The 20,630-nt window shown below is 37.6% G+C and overlaps 1 protein-coding gene across 1 annotated transcript; it reads left to right on the top strand.

The window, feature by feature from the left end:
- Positions 1-14,925: 14,925 nt before the first annotated feature.
- LOC124264925 lies at positions 14,926-15,813 on the top strand. The gene has a single exon (XM_046699706.1). It carries the CDS (start codon positions 14,926-14,928, stop codon positions 15,811-15,813), a length of 888 nt encoding a protein of 295 aa, XP_046555662.1.
- The last annotated feature ends 4,817 nt before the right edge of the window (positions 15,814-20,630 follow it).

Below are 20,630 nucleotides of genomic sequence, written 5' to 3' on the forward strand. Positions count from 1 at the left end.
ACCCCTCTGCAAAAGTGAATTAGAAAATTGGATTTAAATGGTCGCAGAGAAACTGCAGGCTTCAGATCTCAAACACAAATTTGACATCTGTATCAAATAACTCAACTTTGACACCTGTGTCAAATAAAACAACTTTGTACTGGAATTGCTCGAATATTGCTAACAGCGGCGTAAAACTAAACTCACTCACTCTTATTTGTTTCATTTATTTCAAATATGTTCTTTTGTCGGACAGTTTACTTAAGAATAATGATAAGACATTTTGCATCCTTAGTATGATGTATATTCTTATATATCTTCAGTGCTGCTCAAAGAATTAATTTCTATCCATTCATTTACCCATATTAATATGTATCATCACGATAGTGACAATGAATTTACGAATTCTGTTTTTCAAAATAAATTAACTTGTGACTTATTGAGATCTCGACATGATCAGCAAAGTAAATTTATAACAAACATTACAGTAAATCTCTGTTCTGTCATTACACAAACTGGCTGGTAGACCTCGTCTAACAAATTGTGTTACTCGAGGTCTGCGAGCCATTTAGTGTGACTCGATGTCTACCTTTAATGCAGTCGGCGCTGAGGCATTGTTACTTTGGGGCAAGGATTTCTAAGTTTTGTTGTTATAATACTCCATGCAATTTCTATTCTTTGGTGTGAAAATGACAAAGGAGCCAGAGAGCAGTCCCTTTCTCCCGGAGGTTATGTAGCATGTGAATCTGTCGTAGGTACGTTACGTAGTGCGTGTTTTGCCTGAAAGGGGTTTTTAAGCATGTGATTCTGTCAGTTTGAAGTTTCGTATTACGTGTTTTGCCTGAAAGGAGTTATGTAGCATGTGATTCTGTCAGATTTAAGTTATGTAGCACATGTTCTGTAGCCCTGTCATAAGGCAGTTATATAGTACATACTCCGTGCTATATCAGTAATAACACAAATACTCGTCCATTCAAAATGTATCTACTACTAGTCAGCTACAACACAAATACACAGAGAGAGAGAGAGAGAGAGAGAGAGAGAGAGAGGTGCGGTGAGGTGAAATTGGGTTTAACGTCGAGCTTGAGAATATTTCGCTCATATGACGACGTGCATGCGTGTGTATGTGTATGTGATGCTGCTTGTACTAGCCCAGACTGAAGCTGGTTTTATAGTGCTAGCTCACTGAGATACCGTGCCGCAGTGAAGCATGAATACCCCACTCAGACACATTATACTGACTCCGAGACGACCAGTCCTTGTTGTACCCATTAATGCCGAGCGCCAGACAGGGACCAACAAGTTCCATATTTTAACGTCTTTTGGTATGACGCGGTCGGGGATCGAACCCGCGACCTTCCGCTCTCCGGGCGGACGCTCTAACCACTACAGGCGGTCCGAGCGAGAGAGACAGAGACAGAAATAGACGATAGGAGAGACAACAAAGCTTAGCTGTTAACTCATACCCTTAACTTGTCCTTTCTTGGCGGCACACGTTTGTGAACATATCGGAACTTGTTCGACGTTTCGTAATGTTGACATATAATGTCGAAACGTGGTCTCCATGGCGCTGGCAACAACACGTTCGTTCAGATGCTTGCCTACAGATCAATCCTCGTCAATATATGTCACTGTCCGACACCGGCAGCTAGATAGAGTAAACACTGACAAGCGTTTAGACATTCACGATAGGTAAACACTGAAAATCACTATTACAAGTGTATGTAACCATCATCTGAAAATATTTTGAAAAAATCACTTTATCCAAACACATTGTATGCTTGATTATATTTGTTATTGTTATAACAAGGATTTGCTTGTTTATCGTCAGTAAGGGCTAAAGTGGGTTCATTGATGTCGGTCGTGTGTAGTTGATATCTGTCACATCAGTGTTTATTATGGTATGATTAATTGATGCTAAGTTTGTGAACTGGCATCAGTAGCAACGCCGGTGTTTCCTGGTGGGGATGTCATTGTTGAAGTAAGTGAGTTGAGTTTTACGCCGCACTCAGCAATATTCCAGCTATATGACGGCGGCCATAATATCGAAGCTAAGTTATAGAAGTACAGAGGTGCCATAATGGTGATGTAATTGTACATAAGTGTAGAAGTACAGAGGTGTCATAATGGAGATGTAATTGTACATAAGTGTAGAAGTACAGAGGTGTCATAATGGAGATGTAATTGTACATAAGTGTAGAAGTACAGAGGTGTCATAGTGGAGATGTAATGGTACATAAGTGTAAAAGTAAAGACGTGTCATAGTGGAGATGTAATTGTACATAAGTGTAGAAGTACAGAGGTGTCATAATGGAGATGTAATTGTACATAAGTGTAGAAGTACAGAAGAGTCACAATGGAGATGTAATTGTACATAAGTGTAGAAGTACAGAGGTGTCATAATGGAGGTATAATTGTACATACGTTATATAATTACAGAGGTGTCATAATGGAGATGTAATTACATGTTATGGAAGTACAGAGGTGTCATAATGGAGATGTAATTGTACATAAGTGTAGAAGTACAGAGGTGTCATAATGGAGATGTAATTGTACATAAGTGTAGAAGTACAGAGGTGTCACAATGGAGATGTAATTGTACATAAGTGTAGAAGTACAGAGGTGTCATAATGGAGATGTAATTGTACATAAGTGTAGAAGTACAGAGGTGTCATAATGGAGATGTAATTGTACATAAGTGTAGAAGTACAGAGGTGTCATAATGGAGATGTAATTGTACATAAGTGTAGAAGTACAGAAGAGTCATAATGGAGATGTAATTGTACATAAGTGTAGAAGTACAGAGGTGTCATAATGGAGATGTAATTGTACATAAGTGTAGAAGTACAGAGGTGTCATAATGGAGATGTAATTACATGTTATGGAAGTACAGAGGTGTCATAATGGAGATGTAATTGTACATAAGTGTAGAAGTACAGAGGTGTCATAATGGAGATGTAATTGTACATAAGTGTAGAAGTACAGAAGAGTCATAATGGAGATGTAATTGTACATAAGTGTAGAAGTACAGAGGTGTCATAATGGAGATGTAATTGTACATAAGTGTAGAAGTACAGAGGTGTCATAATGGAGATGTAATTGTACATAAGTGTAGAAGTACAGAAGATTCATAATGGAGATGTAATTGTACATAAGTGTAGAAGTACAGAAGAGTCATAATGGAGATGTAATTGTACATAAGTGTAGAAGTACAGAGGTGTCATAATGGAGATGTGATTACATGTTGTAGAAGTACAGAGGTGTCATAATCGAGATGTAATTGTACATAAGTGTAGAAGTACAGAGGTGTCATAATGGAGATGTAATTGTACATAAGTGTAGAAGTACAGAGGTGTCATAATGGAGATGTAATTGTACATAAGTGTAGAAATACAGAGGTGTCATAATCGAGGTATAATTGTACATACGTTACATAATTACAGAGGTGTCATAATGGAGATGTAATAACATGTTGTAGAAGTACAGAGGTGTCATAATGGAGATGTAATTGTAGATAAGTGTAGAAGTACAGAGGTGTCATAGTGGAGATGTAATTGTACATAAGTGTAGAAGTATAGGGGTGCCATAATGGAAATGTAATTGTACATAAGTGTAGAAGTACAGAGGTGTCATAATGGATATGTAATTGTACATAAGTGTAGAAATACAGAAGAGTCATAAAGGAGATGTGATTGTACATAAGTGTAGAAATACAGAAGAGTCATAATGGAGATGTAATTGTACATAAGTGTAGAAGTACAGAGGTGTCATAATGGAGATGTCATTGTACATAAGTGTAGAAGTACAGAGGTGTCATAATGGAGATGTAATTGTACATAAGTGTAGAAGTACAGAGGTGTCATAATGGAGATGTAATTGTACATAAGTGTAAAACTACAGAAGAGTCATAATGGAGATGTAATTGTACATAAGTGTAGAAGTACAGAGGTGTCATAATCGAGATGTAATTGTACATAAGTGTAGAAGTATAGAGGTGTCATAATGGAGATGTAATTGTACATAAGTGTAGAAGTACAGAGGTGTCATAATGGAGATGTTATTGTACATAAGTGTAAAAAAAGTACAGAGAGAGTCATAATGGAGATGTAATTGTACATAAGTGTAGAAGTAAAGACGTGTCATAATGGAGATGTAATTGTACATAAGTGTAGAAGTACAGAGGTGATTCATAATGGAGATGTAATTGTACATAAGTGTAGAAGTACAGAGGTGTCATAATGGAGATGTAATTGTACATAAGTGTAGATGTAAGAGGTGTCATAATGGATATGTAATTGTACATAAGTGTAGTAATACAGAAGAGTCACAATGGATATGTAATTGTACATAAGTACTAGAAGTACAGAGGTGTCATAATGGAGATGTAATTGTACATAAGTGTAGAAGTATAGAGGTGTCATAATGGAGATGTAATTGTACATAAGTGTAAAAGTACAGAAGAGTCATAATGGAGATGTAATTGTACATAAGTGTAGTAATACAGAAGAGTCACAATGGATATGTAATTGTACATAAGTGTAAAAGTACAGAGGTGTCATAAGGGAGATGTAATTGTACATAAGTGTAGAAGTATAGAGGTGTCATAAGGGAGATGTAATTGTACATAAGTGTAGAGGTACAGAGGTGTCATAATCGAAATGTAATTGTACATAAGTGTAGAAGTACAGAGGTGTCATAATGGAGATGTAATTGTACATAAGTGTAGAAGTACAGAGGTGTCATAATGGAGATGTAATTGTACATAAGTGTAGATGTATAGGGGTGTCATAATCCAGATGTAATTGTACATAAGTGTAGTAATACAGAAGAGTCATAATGGTGATGTAATTGTACATAAGTGTAGAAGTAAAGACGTGTCATAATGGAGATGTAATTGTACATAGGTGTAGAAATACAGAAGAGTCATCAAGGACATGTGATTGTACATAAGTGGAGAAGTATAGAGGTGTCATAATGGAGATGTAATTGTACATACGTGTAAAAGTACAGACGTGTCATAATGGAGATGTAATTGTACATAAGTGTAGAAGTACAGAAGAGTCACAATGGAGATGTAATTGTACATAAGTGTAGAAGTACAGAGGTGTCATAATGGAGATGTAATTGTACATAAGTGTAGAAGTAAAGAGGTGTCATAATGGAGATGTAATTGTACATAAGTGTAGAAATACAGAGGTGTCATAATGGAGATGTAATTGTACATAAGTGTAGAAGTAAAGACGTGTCATAATGGAGATGTAATTGTACATAAGTGTAGAAGTACAGAAGAGTCATAATGGAGATGTAATTGTACATAAGTGTAGAAGTACAGAGGTGTCATAATGGAGATGTAATTGTACATAGTGTAGATGTATAGAGGTGTCATAATGGAGATGTAATTGTACATAGGTGTAGAAATACAGAAGAGTCATAAAGGACATGTGATTGTACATAAGTGTAGAAGTACAGAGGTGTCATAATGGAGATGTAATTGTACATAAGTGTAGAAGTACAGAGGTGTCATAATGGAGATGTAATTGTACATAAGTGTAGAAGTACAGAGGTGTTATAATGGAGATGTAATTGTACATAAGTGTAGAAGTACAGAGGTGTCATAATGGAGATGTAATTGTACATAAGTGTAAAACTACAGAAGAGTCATAATGGAGATGTAATTGTACATAAGTGTAGAAGTACAGAGGTGTCATAATCGAGATGTAATTGTACATAAGTGTAGAAGTATAGAGGTGTCATAATGGAGATGTAATTGTACATAAGTGTAAAAGTACAGAAGAGTCATAATGGAGATGTAATTGTACATAAGTGTAGAAGTAAAGACGTGTCATAATGGAGATGTAATTGTACATAAGTGTAGAAGTACAGAAGATTCATAATGGAGATGTAATTGTACATAAGTGTAGAAGTACAGAGGTGTCATAATGGAGATGTAATTGTACATAAGTGTAGATGTAAAGAGGTGTCATAATGGATATGTAATTGTACATAAGTGTAGTAATACAGAAGAGTCACAATGGATATGTAATTGTACATAAGTGTAAAAGTACAGAGGTGTCATAAGGGAGATGTAATTGTACATAAGTGTAGAAGTATAGAGGTGTCATAATGGAGATGTAATTGTACATAAGTGTAAAAGTACAGAAGAGTCATAATGGAGATGTAATTGTACATAAGTGTAGAAGTACAGAGGTGTTATAATGGAGATGTAATTGTACATAAGTGTAAAAGTACAGACGTGTCATAATGGAGATGTAATTGTACATAAGTGTAGAAGTACAGAGGTGTCATAATGGAGATGTAATTGTACATAAGTGTAGATGTATAGAGGTGTCATAATCCAGATGTAATTGTACATAAGTGTAGTAATACATAAGAGTCATAATGGAGATGTAATTGTACATAAGTGTAGAAGTAAAGACGTGTCATAATGGAGATGTAATTGTACATAGGTGTAGAAATACAGAAGAGTCATAAAGGACATGTGATTGTACATAAGTGGAGAAGTATAGAGGTGTCATAATGGAGATGTAATTGTACATACGTGTAAAAGTACAGACGTGTCATAATGGAGATGTAATTGAACATAAGTGTAGAAGTACAGAAGAGTCACAATGGAGATGTAATTGTACATAAGTGTAGAAGTACAGAGGTGTCATAATGGAGATGTAATTGTACATAAGTGTAGAAGTACAGAGGTGTCATAAACGAGATGTAATTGTACATAAGTGTAGAAGTACAGAAGAGTCACAATGGAGATGTAATTGTACATAAGTGTAGAAGTACAGAGGTGTCATAATGGAGGTATAATTGTACATACGTTACATAATTACAGAGGTGTCATAATGGAGATGTAATTACATGTTGTAGAAGTACAGAGGTGCCATAATGGAGATGTAATTGTACATAAGCGTAGAAGTACAGAGGTGTCATAATGGAGATGTAATTGTACATAAGTGTAGAAGTACAGAGGTGTCATAATGGAGATGTAGAAGTACAGAGGTGTCATAATGGAGATGTAATTGTAGATAAGTGTAGAAGTACAGAGGTGTCATATTGGAGATGTAATTGTACATAAGTGTAGAAGAAAAGGGGTGCCATAATGGAAATGTAATTGTACATAAGTGTAGAAGTACAGAGGTGTCATAATGGATATGTAATTGTACATAAGTGTAGAAGTACAGAGGTGTCATAATGGAGATGTAATTGTACATAAGTGTAGAAATACAGAAGAGTCATAAAGGAGATGTGATTATACATAAGTGTAGAAATACAGAAGAGTCATAATGGAGATGTAATTGTACATAAGTGTAGAAGTACAGAGGTGTCATAATGGAGATGTAATTGTACATAAGTGTATAAGTACAGAGGTGTCATAATGGAGATGTAATTGTACATAAGTGTAGAAGTATAGAGGTGTCATAATGGAGATGTAATTGTACATAAGTGTAGAAGTACAGAGGTGTCATAATGGAGATGTAATTGTACATAAGTGTAGAAGTACAGAGGTGTCATAATGGAGGTATAATTGTACATACGTTATATAATTACAGAGGTGTCATAATGGAGATGTAATTGTACATAAGTGTAGAAGTACAGAGGTGTCATAATGGAGATGTAATTGTACATAAGTGTAGAAGTACAGAGGTGTCATAATGGAGATGTAATTGTACATAAGTGTAGAAGTAAAGACGTGTCATAATGGAGATGTAATTGTACATAAGTGTAGAAATACAGAGGTGTCATAATGGAGATGTAATTGTACATAAGTGTAGAAGTAAAGACGTGTCATAATGGAGATGTAATTGTACATAAGTGTAGAAGTACAGAAGAGTCACAATGGAGATGTAATTGTACATAAGTGTAGAAGTACAGAGGTGTCATAATGGAGATGTAATTGTACATAAGTGTAGATGTATAGAGGTGTCATAATGGAGATGTAATTGTACATAGGTGTAGAAATACAGAAGAGTCATAAAGGACATGTGATTGTACATAAGTGTAGAAGTACAGAGGTGTCATAATGGAGATGTAATTGTACATAAGTGTAGAAGTACAGAGGTGTCATAATGGAGATGTAATTGTACATAAGTGTAGAAGTACAGAGGTGTTATAATGGAGATGTAATTGTACATAAGTGTAGAAGTACAGAGGTGTCATAATGGAGATGTAATTGTACATAAGTGTAAAACTACAAAAGAGACATAATGGAGATGTAATTGTACATAAGTGTAGAAGTACAGAGGTGTCATAATGGAGATGTAATTGTACATAAGTGTAGAAGTATAGAGGTGTCATAATGGAGATGTAATTGTACATAAGTGTAGAAGTACAGAGGTGTTATAATGGAGATGTAATTGTACATAAGTGTAGAAGTACAGAGGTGTCATAATGGAGATGTAATTGTACATAAGTGTAAAACTACAAAAGAGACATAATGGAGATGTAATTGTACATAAGTGTAGAAGTACAGAGGTGTCATAATCGAGATGTAATTGTACATAAGTGTAGAAGTATAGAGGTGTCATAATGGAGATGTAATTGTACATAAGTGTAGAAGTACAGATGTGTCATAGTGGAGATGTTATTGTACATAAGTGTAGAAGTACAGAAGAGTCACAATGGAGATGTAATTGTACATAAGTGTAGAAGTACAGAGGTGTCATAATGGAGGTATAATTGTACATACGTTACATAATTACAGAGGTGTCATAATGGAGATGTAATTACATGTTGTAGAAGTACAGAGGTGCCATAATGGAGATGTAATTGTACATAAGCGTAGAAGTACAGAGGTGTCATAATGGAGATGTAATTGTACATAAGTGTAGAAGTACAGAGGTGTCATAATGGAGATGTAGAAGTACAGAGGTGTCATAATGGAGATGTAATTGTAGATAAGTGTAGAAGTACAGAGGTGTCATATTGGAGATGTAATTGTACATAAGTGTAGAAGAAAAGGGGTGCCATAATGGAAATGTAATTGTACATAAGTGTAGAAGTACAGAGGTGTCATAATGGATATGTAATTGTACATAAGTGTAGAAGTACAGAGGTGTCATAATGGAGATGTAATTGTACATAAGTGTAGAAATACAGAAGAGTCATAAAGGAGATGTGATTATACATAAGTGTAGAAATACAGAAGAGTCATAATGGAGATGTAATTGTACATAAGTGTAGAAGTACAGAGGTGTCATAATGGAGATGTAATTGTACATAAGTGTATAAGTACAGAGGTGTCATAATGGAGATGTAATTGTACATAAGTGTAGAAGTATAGAGGTGTCATAATGGAGATGTAATTGTACATAAGTGTAGAAGTACAGAGGTGTCATAATGGAGATGTAATTGTACATAAGTGTAGAAGTACAGAGGTGTCATAATGGAGGTATAATTGTACATACGTTATATAGTACAGAGGTGTCATAATGGAGATGTAATTGTACATAAGTGTAGAAGTACAGAGGTGTCATAATGGAGATGTAATTGTACATAAGTGTAGAAGTACAGAGGTGTCATAATGGAGATGTAATTGTACATAAGTGTAGAAGTACAAGAGCGTGTCATAATGGAGATGTAATTGTACATAAGTGTAGAAATACAGAGGTGTCATAATGGAGATGTAATTGTACATAAGTGTAGAAGTAAAGACGTGTCATAATGGAGATGTAATTGTACATAAGTGTAGAAGTACAGAAGAGTCACAATGGAGATGTAATTGTACATAAGTGTAGAAGTACAGAGGTGTCATAATGGAGATGTAATTGTACATAAGTGTAGATGTATAGAGGTGTCATAATGGAGATGTAATTGTACATAGGTGTAGAAATACAGAAGAGTCATAAAGGACATGTGATTGTACATAAGTGTAGAAGTACAGAGGTGTCATAATGGAGATGTAATTGTACATAAGTGTAGAAGTACAGAGGTGTCATAATGGAGATGTAATTGTACATAAGTGTAGAAGTACAGAGGTGTTATAATGGAGATGTAATTGTACATAAGTGTAGAAGTACAGAGGTGTCATAATGGAGATGTAATTGTACATAAGTGTAAAACTACAAAAGAGACATAATGGAGATGTAATTGTACATAAGTGTAGAAGTACAGAGGTGTCATAATCGAGATGTAATTGTACATAAGTGTAGAAGTATAGAGGTGTCATAATGGAGATGTAATTGTACATAAGTGTAGAAGTACAGATGTGTCATAGTGGAGATGTTATTGTACATAAGTGTAAAAGTACAGAAGAGTCATAATGGAGATGTAATTGTACATAAGTGTAGAAGTAAAGACGTGTCATAATGGAGATGTAATTGTACATAAGTGTAGAAGTACAGAAGATTCATAATGGAGATGTAATTGTACATAAGTGTAGAAGTACAGAGGTGTCATAATGGAGATGTAATTGTACATAAGTGTAGAAGTAAGAGGTGTCATAATGGAGATGTAATTGTACATAAGTGTAGTAATACAGAAGAGTCACAATGGATATGTAATTGTACATAAGTGTACAAGTACAGAGGTGTCATAATGGAGATGTAATTGTACATAAGTGTAGAAGTATAGAGGTGTCATAATGGAGATGTAATTGTACATAAGTGTAAAAGTACAGAAGAGTCATAATGGAGATGTAATTGTACATAAGTGTAGAAGTACAGAGGTGTCATAATGGAGATGTAATTGTACATAAGTGTAGAAGTACAGAGGTGTCATAATGGAGATGTAATTGTACATAAGTGTAGAAGTACAGAGGTGTCATAATCGAGATGTAATTGTACATAAGTGTAGAAGTACAGACGTGTCATAATGGAGATGTAATTGTACATAAGTGTAGATGTACAGAGGTGTCATAATGGAGATGTAATTGTACATAAGTGTAGAAGTACAGAAGAGTCATAATGGAGATGTAATTGTACATAAGTGTAGAGGTACAGAGGTGTCATAATCGAAATGTAATTGTGCATAAGTGTAGAAGTACAGAAGAGTCATAAAGGACATGTGATTGTACATAAGTGTAGAAGTACAGAGGTGTTATAATGGAGATGTAATTGTACATAAGTGTAGAAGTACAGAGGTGTCATAATGGAGATGTAATTGTACATAAGTGTAGATGTATAGAGGTGTCATAATCGAGATGTAATTGTACATAAGTGTAGAAGTACAGAGGTGTCATAATGGAGATGTAATTGTACATAAGTGTAGATGTACAGAGGTGTCATAATGGAGATGTAATTGTACATAAGTGTAGAAATACAGAAGAGTCATAATGGAGATGTAATTGTACATAAGTGTAGAAGTATAGAGGTGTCATAATGGAGATGTAATTGTACATAAGTGTAGAAATACAGAAGAGTCATAATGGACATGTAATTGTACATAAGTGTAGAAATACAGAAGAGTCATAATGGAGATGTAATTGTACATAAGTGTAGATGTACAGAGGTGTCATAATGGAGATGTAATTGTACATAAGTGTAGAAGTACAGAGGTGTCATAATGGAGATGTAATTGTACATAAGTGTAGAAGTACAGAGGTGTCATAATGGAGATGTAATTGTACATAAGTGTAGATGTACAGAGGTGTCATAATGGAGATGTAATTGTACATAAGTGTAGAAGTACAGAGGTGTCATAATGGAGATGTAATTACATGTTGTAGAAGTACAGACGTGTCACAATGGAGATGTAATTGTACATAAGTGTAGAAGTACAGAGGTGTCATAATGGAGATGTAATTGTACATAAGTGTAGATGTACAGAGGTGTCATAATCGAGATGTAATTACATGTTGTAGAAGTACAGAGGTGTCATAATGGAGATGTAATTGTACATAAGTGTAGAAGTACAGAGGTGTCATAATGGAGATGTAATTGTACATAAGTGTAAAACTACAGAAGAGTCATAATGGAGATGTAATTGTACATAAGTGTAGAAGTACAGAGGTGTCATAATGGAGATGTAATTGTACATACGTGTAGAAGTACAGAGGTGTTATAATGGAGATGTAATTGTACATAAGTGTAGAAGTACAGAGGTGTCATAATGGAGATGTAATTGTACATAGGTGTAGAAATACAGAGGTGTCATAATGGAGATGTAATTGTACATAAGTGTAGAAGTACAGAGGTGTCATAATGGAGATGTAATTGTACATAAGTGTAGAAGTACAGAGGTGTCATAATGGAGATGTAATTGTACATAAGTGTAGAAGTACAGAGGTGTCATAATGGAGATGTAATTGTACATAAGTGTAGAAGTACAGAGGTGTCATAATGGAGATGTAATTGTACATAAGTGTAGATGTACAGAGGTGTCATAATGGAGATGTAATTGTACATAAGTGTAGAAGTACAGAGGTGTCATAATGGAGATGTAATTGTACATAAGTGTAGAAGTACAGAGGTGTCATAATGGAGATGTAATTGTACATAAGTGTAGAAGTACAGAGGTGTCATAATGGAGATGTAATTGTACATAAGTGTAGAAGTACAGAGGTGTCATAATGGAGATGTAATTGTACATAAGTGTAGATGTACAGAGGTGTCATAATGGAGATGTAATTGTACATAAGTGTAGAAGTACAGAGGTGTCATAATGGAGATGTAATTGTACATAAGTGTAGAAGTACAGAGGTGTCATAATGGAGATGTAATTGTACATAAGTGTAGAAGTACAGAGGTGTCATAATGGAGATGTAATTGTACATAAGTGTAGAAGTACAGAAGAGTCATAATGGAGATGTAATTGTACATAAGTGTAGAAGTACAGAGGTGTCATAATGGAGATGTAATTGTACATACGTGTAGAAGTACAGAGGTGTCATAATGGAGATGTAATTGTACATAAGTGTAGAAGTACAGAGGTGTCATAATGGAGATGTAATTGTACATAGGTGTAGAAATACAGAAGAGTCATAATGGACATGTAATTGTACATAAGTGTAGAAGTACAGAGGTGTCATAATGGAGATGTAATTGTACATAAGTGTAGAAGTACAGAGGTGTCATAATGGAGATGTAATTGTACATAAGTGTAGAAGTACAGAGGTGTCATAATGGAGATGTAACTGTACATAAGTGTAGAAGTACAGAGGTGTCATAATGGAGATGTAATTGTACATAAGTGTAAAACTACAGAAGAGTCATAATGGAGATGTAATTGTACATAAGTGTAGAAGTACAGAGGTCTCATAATCGAGATGTAATTGTACATAAGTGTAGAAGTATAGAGGTGTCATAATGGAGATGTAATTGTACATAAGTGTAGAAGTACAGATGTGTCATAATGGAGATGTTATTGTACATAAGTGTAAAAGTACAGAAGAGTCATAATGGAGATGTAATTGTACATAAATGTAGAAGTACAGAGGTGTCATAATCGAGATGTTATTGTACGTAGTGTACAAGTACAGAGGTGCCACAATGGAGATGTTATTGTACATAGTATATAGGGTACAGAAGAGTCATAATGGAGATGTTATTGTACGTAGTGTACAAGTACAGAGGTGTCATAATGGAGATGTTATTGTACATAGTATATAGGGTACAGAAGAGTCATAATGGAGATGTAATTGTACGTAGTGTACAAGTACAGAGGTGTCATAATGGAGATGTTATTGTACATAGTATATAGGGTACAGAAGAGTCATAATGGAGATGTCATTGTACATAGTGTCCACGTACAGAAGTGTGGTCATAGTACTGTCGTATTGTAGTACAGACGTGTAGGAGTAAAGAGATGCCATGTGTGAGTTTGTAGGGGAGTCGTTAGAGCGTCCGCCCGGAGAGCAGAAGGTCGCGGGTTCGATCCCCGGCCGCGTCATACCAAAAGACTTTAAAATATGGAACTTGTTGGTCCCTGTCTGGCGCTCGGCATTAATGGGTACAACAAGGACTGGTCGGCTCGGAGTCAGTATAATGTGTCTGAGTGGGGGTATTCATGCTTCACTGCGGCATGGTATCTCAGTGGGCTAGCACTATAAAAACCAGCTTAAGTCTGGGCTAGTACAAGCAGCCGCACATACACATACACACGCATGCACGTCGTCATATGAGCGAAAATATTCTCAAGCACGACGTTAAACCCAATTTCACCTCACCTCACCTGTAGGGGTGTCATAGTACATGTCCGTCACTCTACTGATATATCGTAGCATAGAGCCCAATAAAGACCTGTCATAATACAACTTTGTCACCACCCAAAAGTAACAATACAGTGGTGCCACAGAGGTGTCACAGTGCAGGGGTGTCACAGTACAGAGGTGTCATAGTACAGGCGTGTCACAGTATAGAGGTGTCATAGTATATAGGGTTCACAGTGCCGAGGTATCATAATACAGAGGTGTCACAGTGCATAGGTGTCATAATACAGAGGTGTCATAGTGCATAGGTGTCATGGCACAAAGGTGTCGCAATGCAGAGGTGTCACTCTGCAGAAGTGTCATAATACAGAGATGTCACAGTGCAGAGGATTTCCAATACGGAGGTGTCATGATACAGTGGTGTCACGGTACTGCGATGCCATAGTACATATTGGTTATGGTTATAGAGCTATGTATATTCCAGGATGTCACGGTTCAGATGGGTCACAGTGCCAGAAGTCACGGTACAGAGATGTCACATTGCAAGGATTAACGATTCATTGGTCTCACGATACAGATGTGTCACAATGCCATGATGTCACGGTAGAGAGGTGTCACAATGCCATGATGTCACAGTGCCAGAATGTCACGGTTCTGAGGTGTCATAGTTCCAGTATGTCAAAATACAGAGGTATCACGGTACAGATGTGTCACAATACAAGGATGTCAAGGTAGAGAGGTGTCACAGTGCAAGGATATCACGGTACAGAGGTGTGCCAGGTTGTCACGATGCAGTGGTATCACAGTGCCAGGACGTCACGAATCATGGGTGTCACAGTGCCAGGATGTCACGGTACAGAGATATCACAGTGCCAGGATGTCACGGTACAGAAGTATCACAGTGCCAGTTGTCACGATCACAGTGCCAGGATGTCACGGTGTCACAGTGCCAGGATGTACGGTCACAGTGCCAGGATGTCACGGTACAGAAGTATCACAGTGCCAGGATGTCACGGTACAGAGGTATCACAGTGCCAGGATGTCACGGTACAGAGGTGTCACAGTGCCAGGATGTCACGGTACAGAAGTGTCACAGTGCCAGGATGTCACGGTACAGAGATGTCACAGTGCCGGGATGTCACGGTACAGAGATGTCACTGTGCCGGGATGTCACGGTACAGAGGTGTCACAGTGCCAGGATGTCACGGTACAGAGGTGTCACAGTGCCAGGATGTCACCGTACAGAGGTGTCACAGTGCCGGGATGTCACGGTACAGAGGTGTCACAGTGCCAGGATGTCACGGTACAGAGATGTCACTGTGCCGGGATGTCACGGTACAGAGGTGTCACAGTGCCAGGATGTCACGGTACAGAGATGTCACTGTGCCGGTGCACAGTACAGAGGTGTCACGGTGCAGATGTCACGGTACAGAGGTGTCACAGTGCCAGGATGTCACGGTACAGAGGTGTCACAGTGCCGGGATGTCACGGTACAGAGGTGTCACAGTGCCAGGATGTCACGGTACAGAGGTGTCACAGTGCCAGGATGTCACGGTACAGAGATGCCACAGTGCCGGGATGTCACGGTACAGATGTGTCACAGTGCAAGGATTCACGATTCAGAAGGGTCACAGTTCAAAGGTATCACAGTGCAAGGGCAACACGATTCATATGGGTCATGGTACAGAGGTGTCACGGTCTGTTTCCCCCTTAGTGAAGTAGTGTGTGGCTAAAGTATATACTCATCCTTCAGGGCGACGCCTATATCAGGGTGAGGCCAACGCCCCAACAAAAAGCATATCTCACCAACAATGTGAATTATATATAAAAAAACAGCATCGTGACACATTTTCTTCAAAACATCCACAATTTTCTGTAAACCTTATAATACCAATATCACACGACTCTAGCATAACAACAGGTGTTAACTCTGTATGAAACCAACCTAACATAATAACAGAAATTATAAACACAATTCGTTAAGCGGTATTCGACGTACGAGCCACTTCAGTACTCAATGTACTCGTTATCTCACCGCAGTCGTTCAAGCGAGCACGTTTCCATAACAAAGAAACGACGCGGACGGGATAATAAGGTATATGGGGCAAGACTTCAATTGATGAAACGTTTGTGGAGTTGAGAGTTTGTACTATCGAGTGCTCGCTGTGTTGCATAGGCTACAGACTACCGCTAGGCGGCAGTGTAGACGCACATATAAACGAGCGTATTGACAGTAGGGACAGCTACCGGGCAGGAGTAACGTCGGGTGGATCCACGGTGGGGTGAGATAGGGGTACACCCACCCCAGATGACAGGTTCCCTGGGCAAGTGGATACTGCTTGTCGTTATAGCACGGTCACAGGTCAGTATAAATTGTAGCTGTTCATGTACATATCAGGTATTAATTGATCTCAGTAACAGCGTTCGTGAACAGATACGTGGTTTACGGTAGCCTAGCACTGATCTACCTACACGCCTAGGTGCTGAATGAATATAGGTGAAATAGTTTACACGATTTATGCTGTATTCTTCCTGATTGACTGAAATCACTGTGGTTGTCATTTTAGCCTGTTCCATGTCAGTTGTACCGTGTTATGCCTGATATCATAACACATATTTTACGTGTCAGTGCAATCATGCTGTGATATCCTATCTAGAAAAATCACCAACGCGAAGCTCCTTTCCCCCCCACTCCTGCGTGTGACCTCATTACGCTTGTTACTGACACTTAGAGAGAAACTTACATTGTCCTGCAAACATTCCATTCCTTATGAGACAATGTATGCTTACACACGTTGTGCTTGACAAAATATTGATTTTATCAAATATTTAAACAAACAATGCATACAGACTAACAAACTGTGCGGCTATTCATTTGTTCATTGATAAGATCCACATGGCGTTGTGTAAGATTCCACTTTAAAAATATACTACTCAAAAGAAACAGAGGAAAACTCTTTCACTGGCTATGGTTATTCTGTCATACCTGGTACTGCGGCTCACTGCCTTCTGATTGTCTATGTGTCTCTGCCTTGTTTTGAATAGCATATATTGATTTATTACCGTTGCTCGCATTTTACTGAAAATAATGAGGCTTAATGTTTTCCAAGAAATCAGTATTACGAGTACAGACACGCAAAAGCCGTAAGAAATACAGTTTTCAACACGTTGATGAAAGGCGCTTGTGACTGAAATTTTTCCTTTGATCGAAGACCAGGTAAAGAGTTTAGCGTGAGCATTAAAGGGTTTAGCGTTAGCACTATTCTGCTTGTGTAACAGTAATAATTATCTGTGTTCTACGGGACCTGGTTTTTAACCCGCGTGGCTGGTAAACTTGCATAACGTCACAATCAATATCGCCTGTGCTATCATCGGTACATATTTAGGACTGGTCGGGAATGTTATTTTTAATGTCCGAAATATGCAGCAGAACGATGGTATTATGAATGGTGGTGTTTACATAATTCTTTCTTTATGTCTCCATAATTACACTGCCGCTGTCGATGTTACAGCAAATAAAATGATGTAGCGATGTTGACCATGACTATGATGACGACAACGACTGTGATGACGATGAGGTGAGTTGAAATGGGGTTTAACGTCGTGCTTGAGAATAGTTCGCTCATATGACGACGTGCGTGCGTGTGTATGCGTTGCTGCTTGTACTAGCCCAGACATAAGCTGGTTTTATAGTGCTAGCTCACTGAGATACCATGCCGCAGTTAAGCATGAATATCCCTCTCAGACACATTATTCAGACACCGAGCCGACCAGTCCATTAATGCCGAGCGCCAGGCAGGGACCAACAAGTTCCATATTTTAACGTCTTTTGGTATGACTTGGCCGGGGATCGAACCCGCGACCTTCCAGCTCTCCAGGCGGACGCTCTAACCACTACACCACGGAGGCGGTCTGACAATGATGTCGGTGGTGGTAATAATGGTGATGATGATTAAGATGATGACGACGAAGATGATGATAATGGTGGTGGTGACAACGATGACGATGATAACGATGACGACGACGGCGCCGATGATGATGATGACGATGATAACGACGATGGTGATGATAACTATGACTATGATGATGTCAAATGCTAGAGGCTGCATATAGAATATTGATTTATGAATATTAACATTATGAATGAGAATCAGTGATGTCACGACGGTGTTGGTACATAGTTTCTGGGTAGATAATTGTGTCAACCTAACCAGGAAAATAGAGGCCACCGATAAGCCGTGACTCAGCTTTAGCTACGCGTCGTGAAATCCACCCAACAATCACAGCCGACAACAGCCCGAGGCAACACCGCTCCATTAACCCGCAGAACTTGTCCCAAATTCCCCTATTCTCTCCGAACAGCGTAATTAGAAGCCATGAACAATTGGGCAGGGAGTTCACCCACCGCAATCCCCGATAAAGCCTCCCTCCCTCGTAACCGGCCCCTCGTAACCCCTCCCCACGCCAGCTCGGGTACCCGAGGGAGGAATGGAGAGTTGGGTGAGAGAGGTGCTTTGGTGATTTTTGAAAGGAGGGGGTTTACTTTCCCCGTCCTGATCCTATGATAATGACTGGCTTTTGATATATGTCCCATAGCTATGATTTTGGACGCCTGTACACACATACTTGGGATATAAACATCTGATTTATTTCAATTACATTTTTAGTAGTGACTTAAGTAAATATATTCTGAAGTATAATGTTTACATGCTGTAATTCCTTTAGAACAAACATATTTCTCAGTCGCCACGGTCTATGCCTTGTTGATGTAAATGTGAGCTTGTTTGAATGCACACACCTACGGATTGCTCAATGCTTATAAATATGGGTCCTATGGATTACCTTGAGACGTTCGATTATATCAGCGCTTCAGTGTTTAAGCGCCACCCCCAGGGATTCAGTAGCACAATATGACATGATTCATGTGTGTGTTATAGATCGACCACCCGGATCTATATGTAATAGCACTGGCTACATTCTGCTGTGGTGTTGCTGTCGTTTTGCTGACTACAGGCCACTATGTAATAAATATAATACTGCTGACTACACCTCTGATATTGCTGACTGCAACTATTTTAAAACTGAGATATTGCTGATAGGCCCCTCGGATCTTACTGTGATATGGCTGACTACAACTATAATGTTGCTGACTATAACTCTGATATTGATGACTACAACTATAATGTTGCTGACTATAACTCTGATATTGACTACAACTATAACTGATATTGCTGACTACAACTCTGATATTGATGACTACAACTCTGATATTGCTGACTATAACTCTGATATTGCTGACTACAACTCTGATATTGATGACTACAACTATAATGTTGCTGACTATAACTCTGATATTGATGACTATAACTCTGATATTGCTGACTACAACTCTGATATTGATGACTACAACTCTGATGTTGCTGACTACAACTCTGATATTGATGACTACAACTCTGATGTTGCTGACTACAACTATAATGTTGCTGACTATAACTCTGATATTGATGACTATAACTCTGATATTGCTGACTACAACTCTGATAATGTTGCTGACTATAACTCTGATATTGATGACTATAATGACTACAACTCTGATGTTGCTGACTATAACTCTGATATTGATGACTACAACTGATGATAACTATAATATTGCTGACTATAACTCTGATATTGATGACTATAACTCTGATATTGATGACTACAACTATAACTATAATGTTGCTGACTACAACTCTGATATTGATGATGCTGACTACAACTATAATGTTGCTGACTACAACTCTGATATTGATGACTACAACTCTGATATTGATGACTATAACTCTGATATTGCTGACTATAACTCTGATATTGATGACTACAACTCTGATATTGCTGACTATAACTCTGATATTGCTGACTATAACTCTGATATTGATGACTTAAACTCTGATATTGATGACTATAACTCTGATATTGCTGACTATAACTCTGATATTGATGACTATAACTCTGATATTGATGACTATAACTCTGATATTGATGACTATAACTCTGATATTGATGACTATAACTCTGATATTGATGACTATAACTCTGATATTGATGACTATAACTCTGATATTGATGACTACAACTCTGATATTGCTGACTACAACTATCATGTTGCTGACTACAACTATAATGTTGCTGACTATAACTCTGATATTGATGACTATAACTCTGATATCTCTGACGACTATAACTCTGATATTGATGACTATAACTCTGATATTGATGACTATAACTCTGATATTGATGACTATAACTCTGATATTGCTGACTACAACTCTGATATTGCTGACTATAACTCTGATATTGATGACTATAACTCTGATATTGCTGACTACAACTCTGATATTGATGACTATAACTCTGATATTGATGACTACAACTCTGATATTGCTGACTATAACTCTGATATTGCTGACTACAACTATAATGTTGCTGACTATAACTCTGATATTGATGACTATAACTATGATATTGCTGACTACAACTCTGATATTGATGACTACAACTCTGATGTTGC

This window comes from Haliotis rubra, unplaced genomic scaffold (assembly GCF_003918875.1).
Source record: "Haliotis rubra isolate DU_JTF1 unplaced genomic scaffold, ASM391887v1 Scf95, whole genome shotgun sequence".
In the NCBI taxonomy this organism is placed as follows: domain Eukaryota; kingdom Metazoa; phylum Mollusca; class Gastropoda; order Lepetellida; family Haliotidae; genus Haliotis; species Haliotis rubra.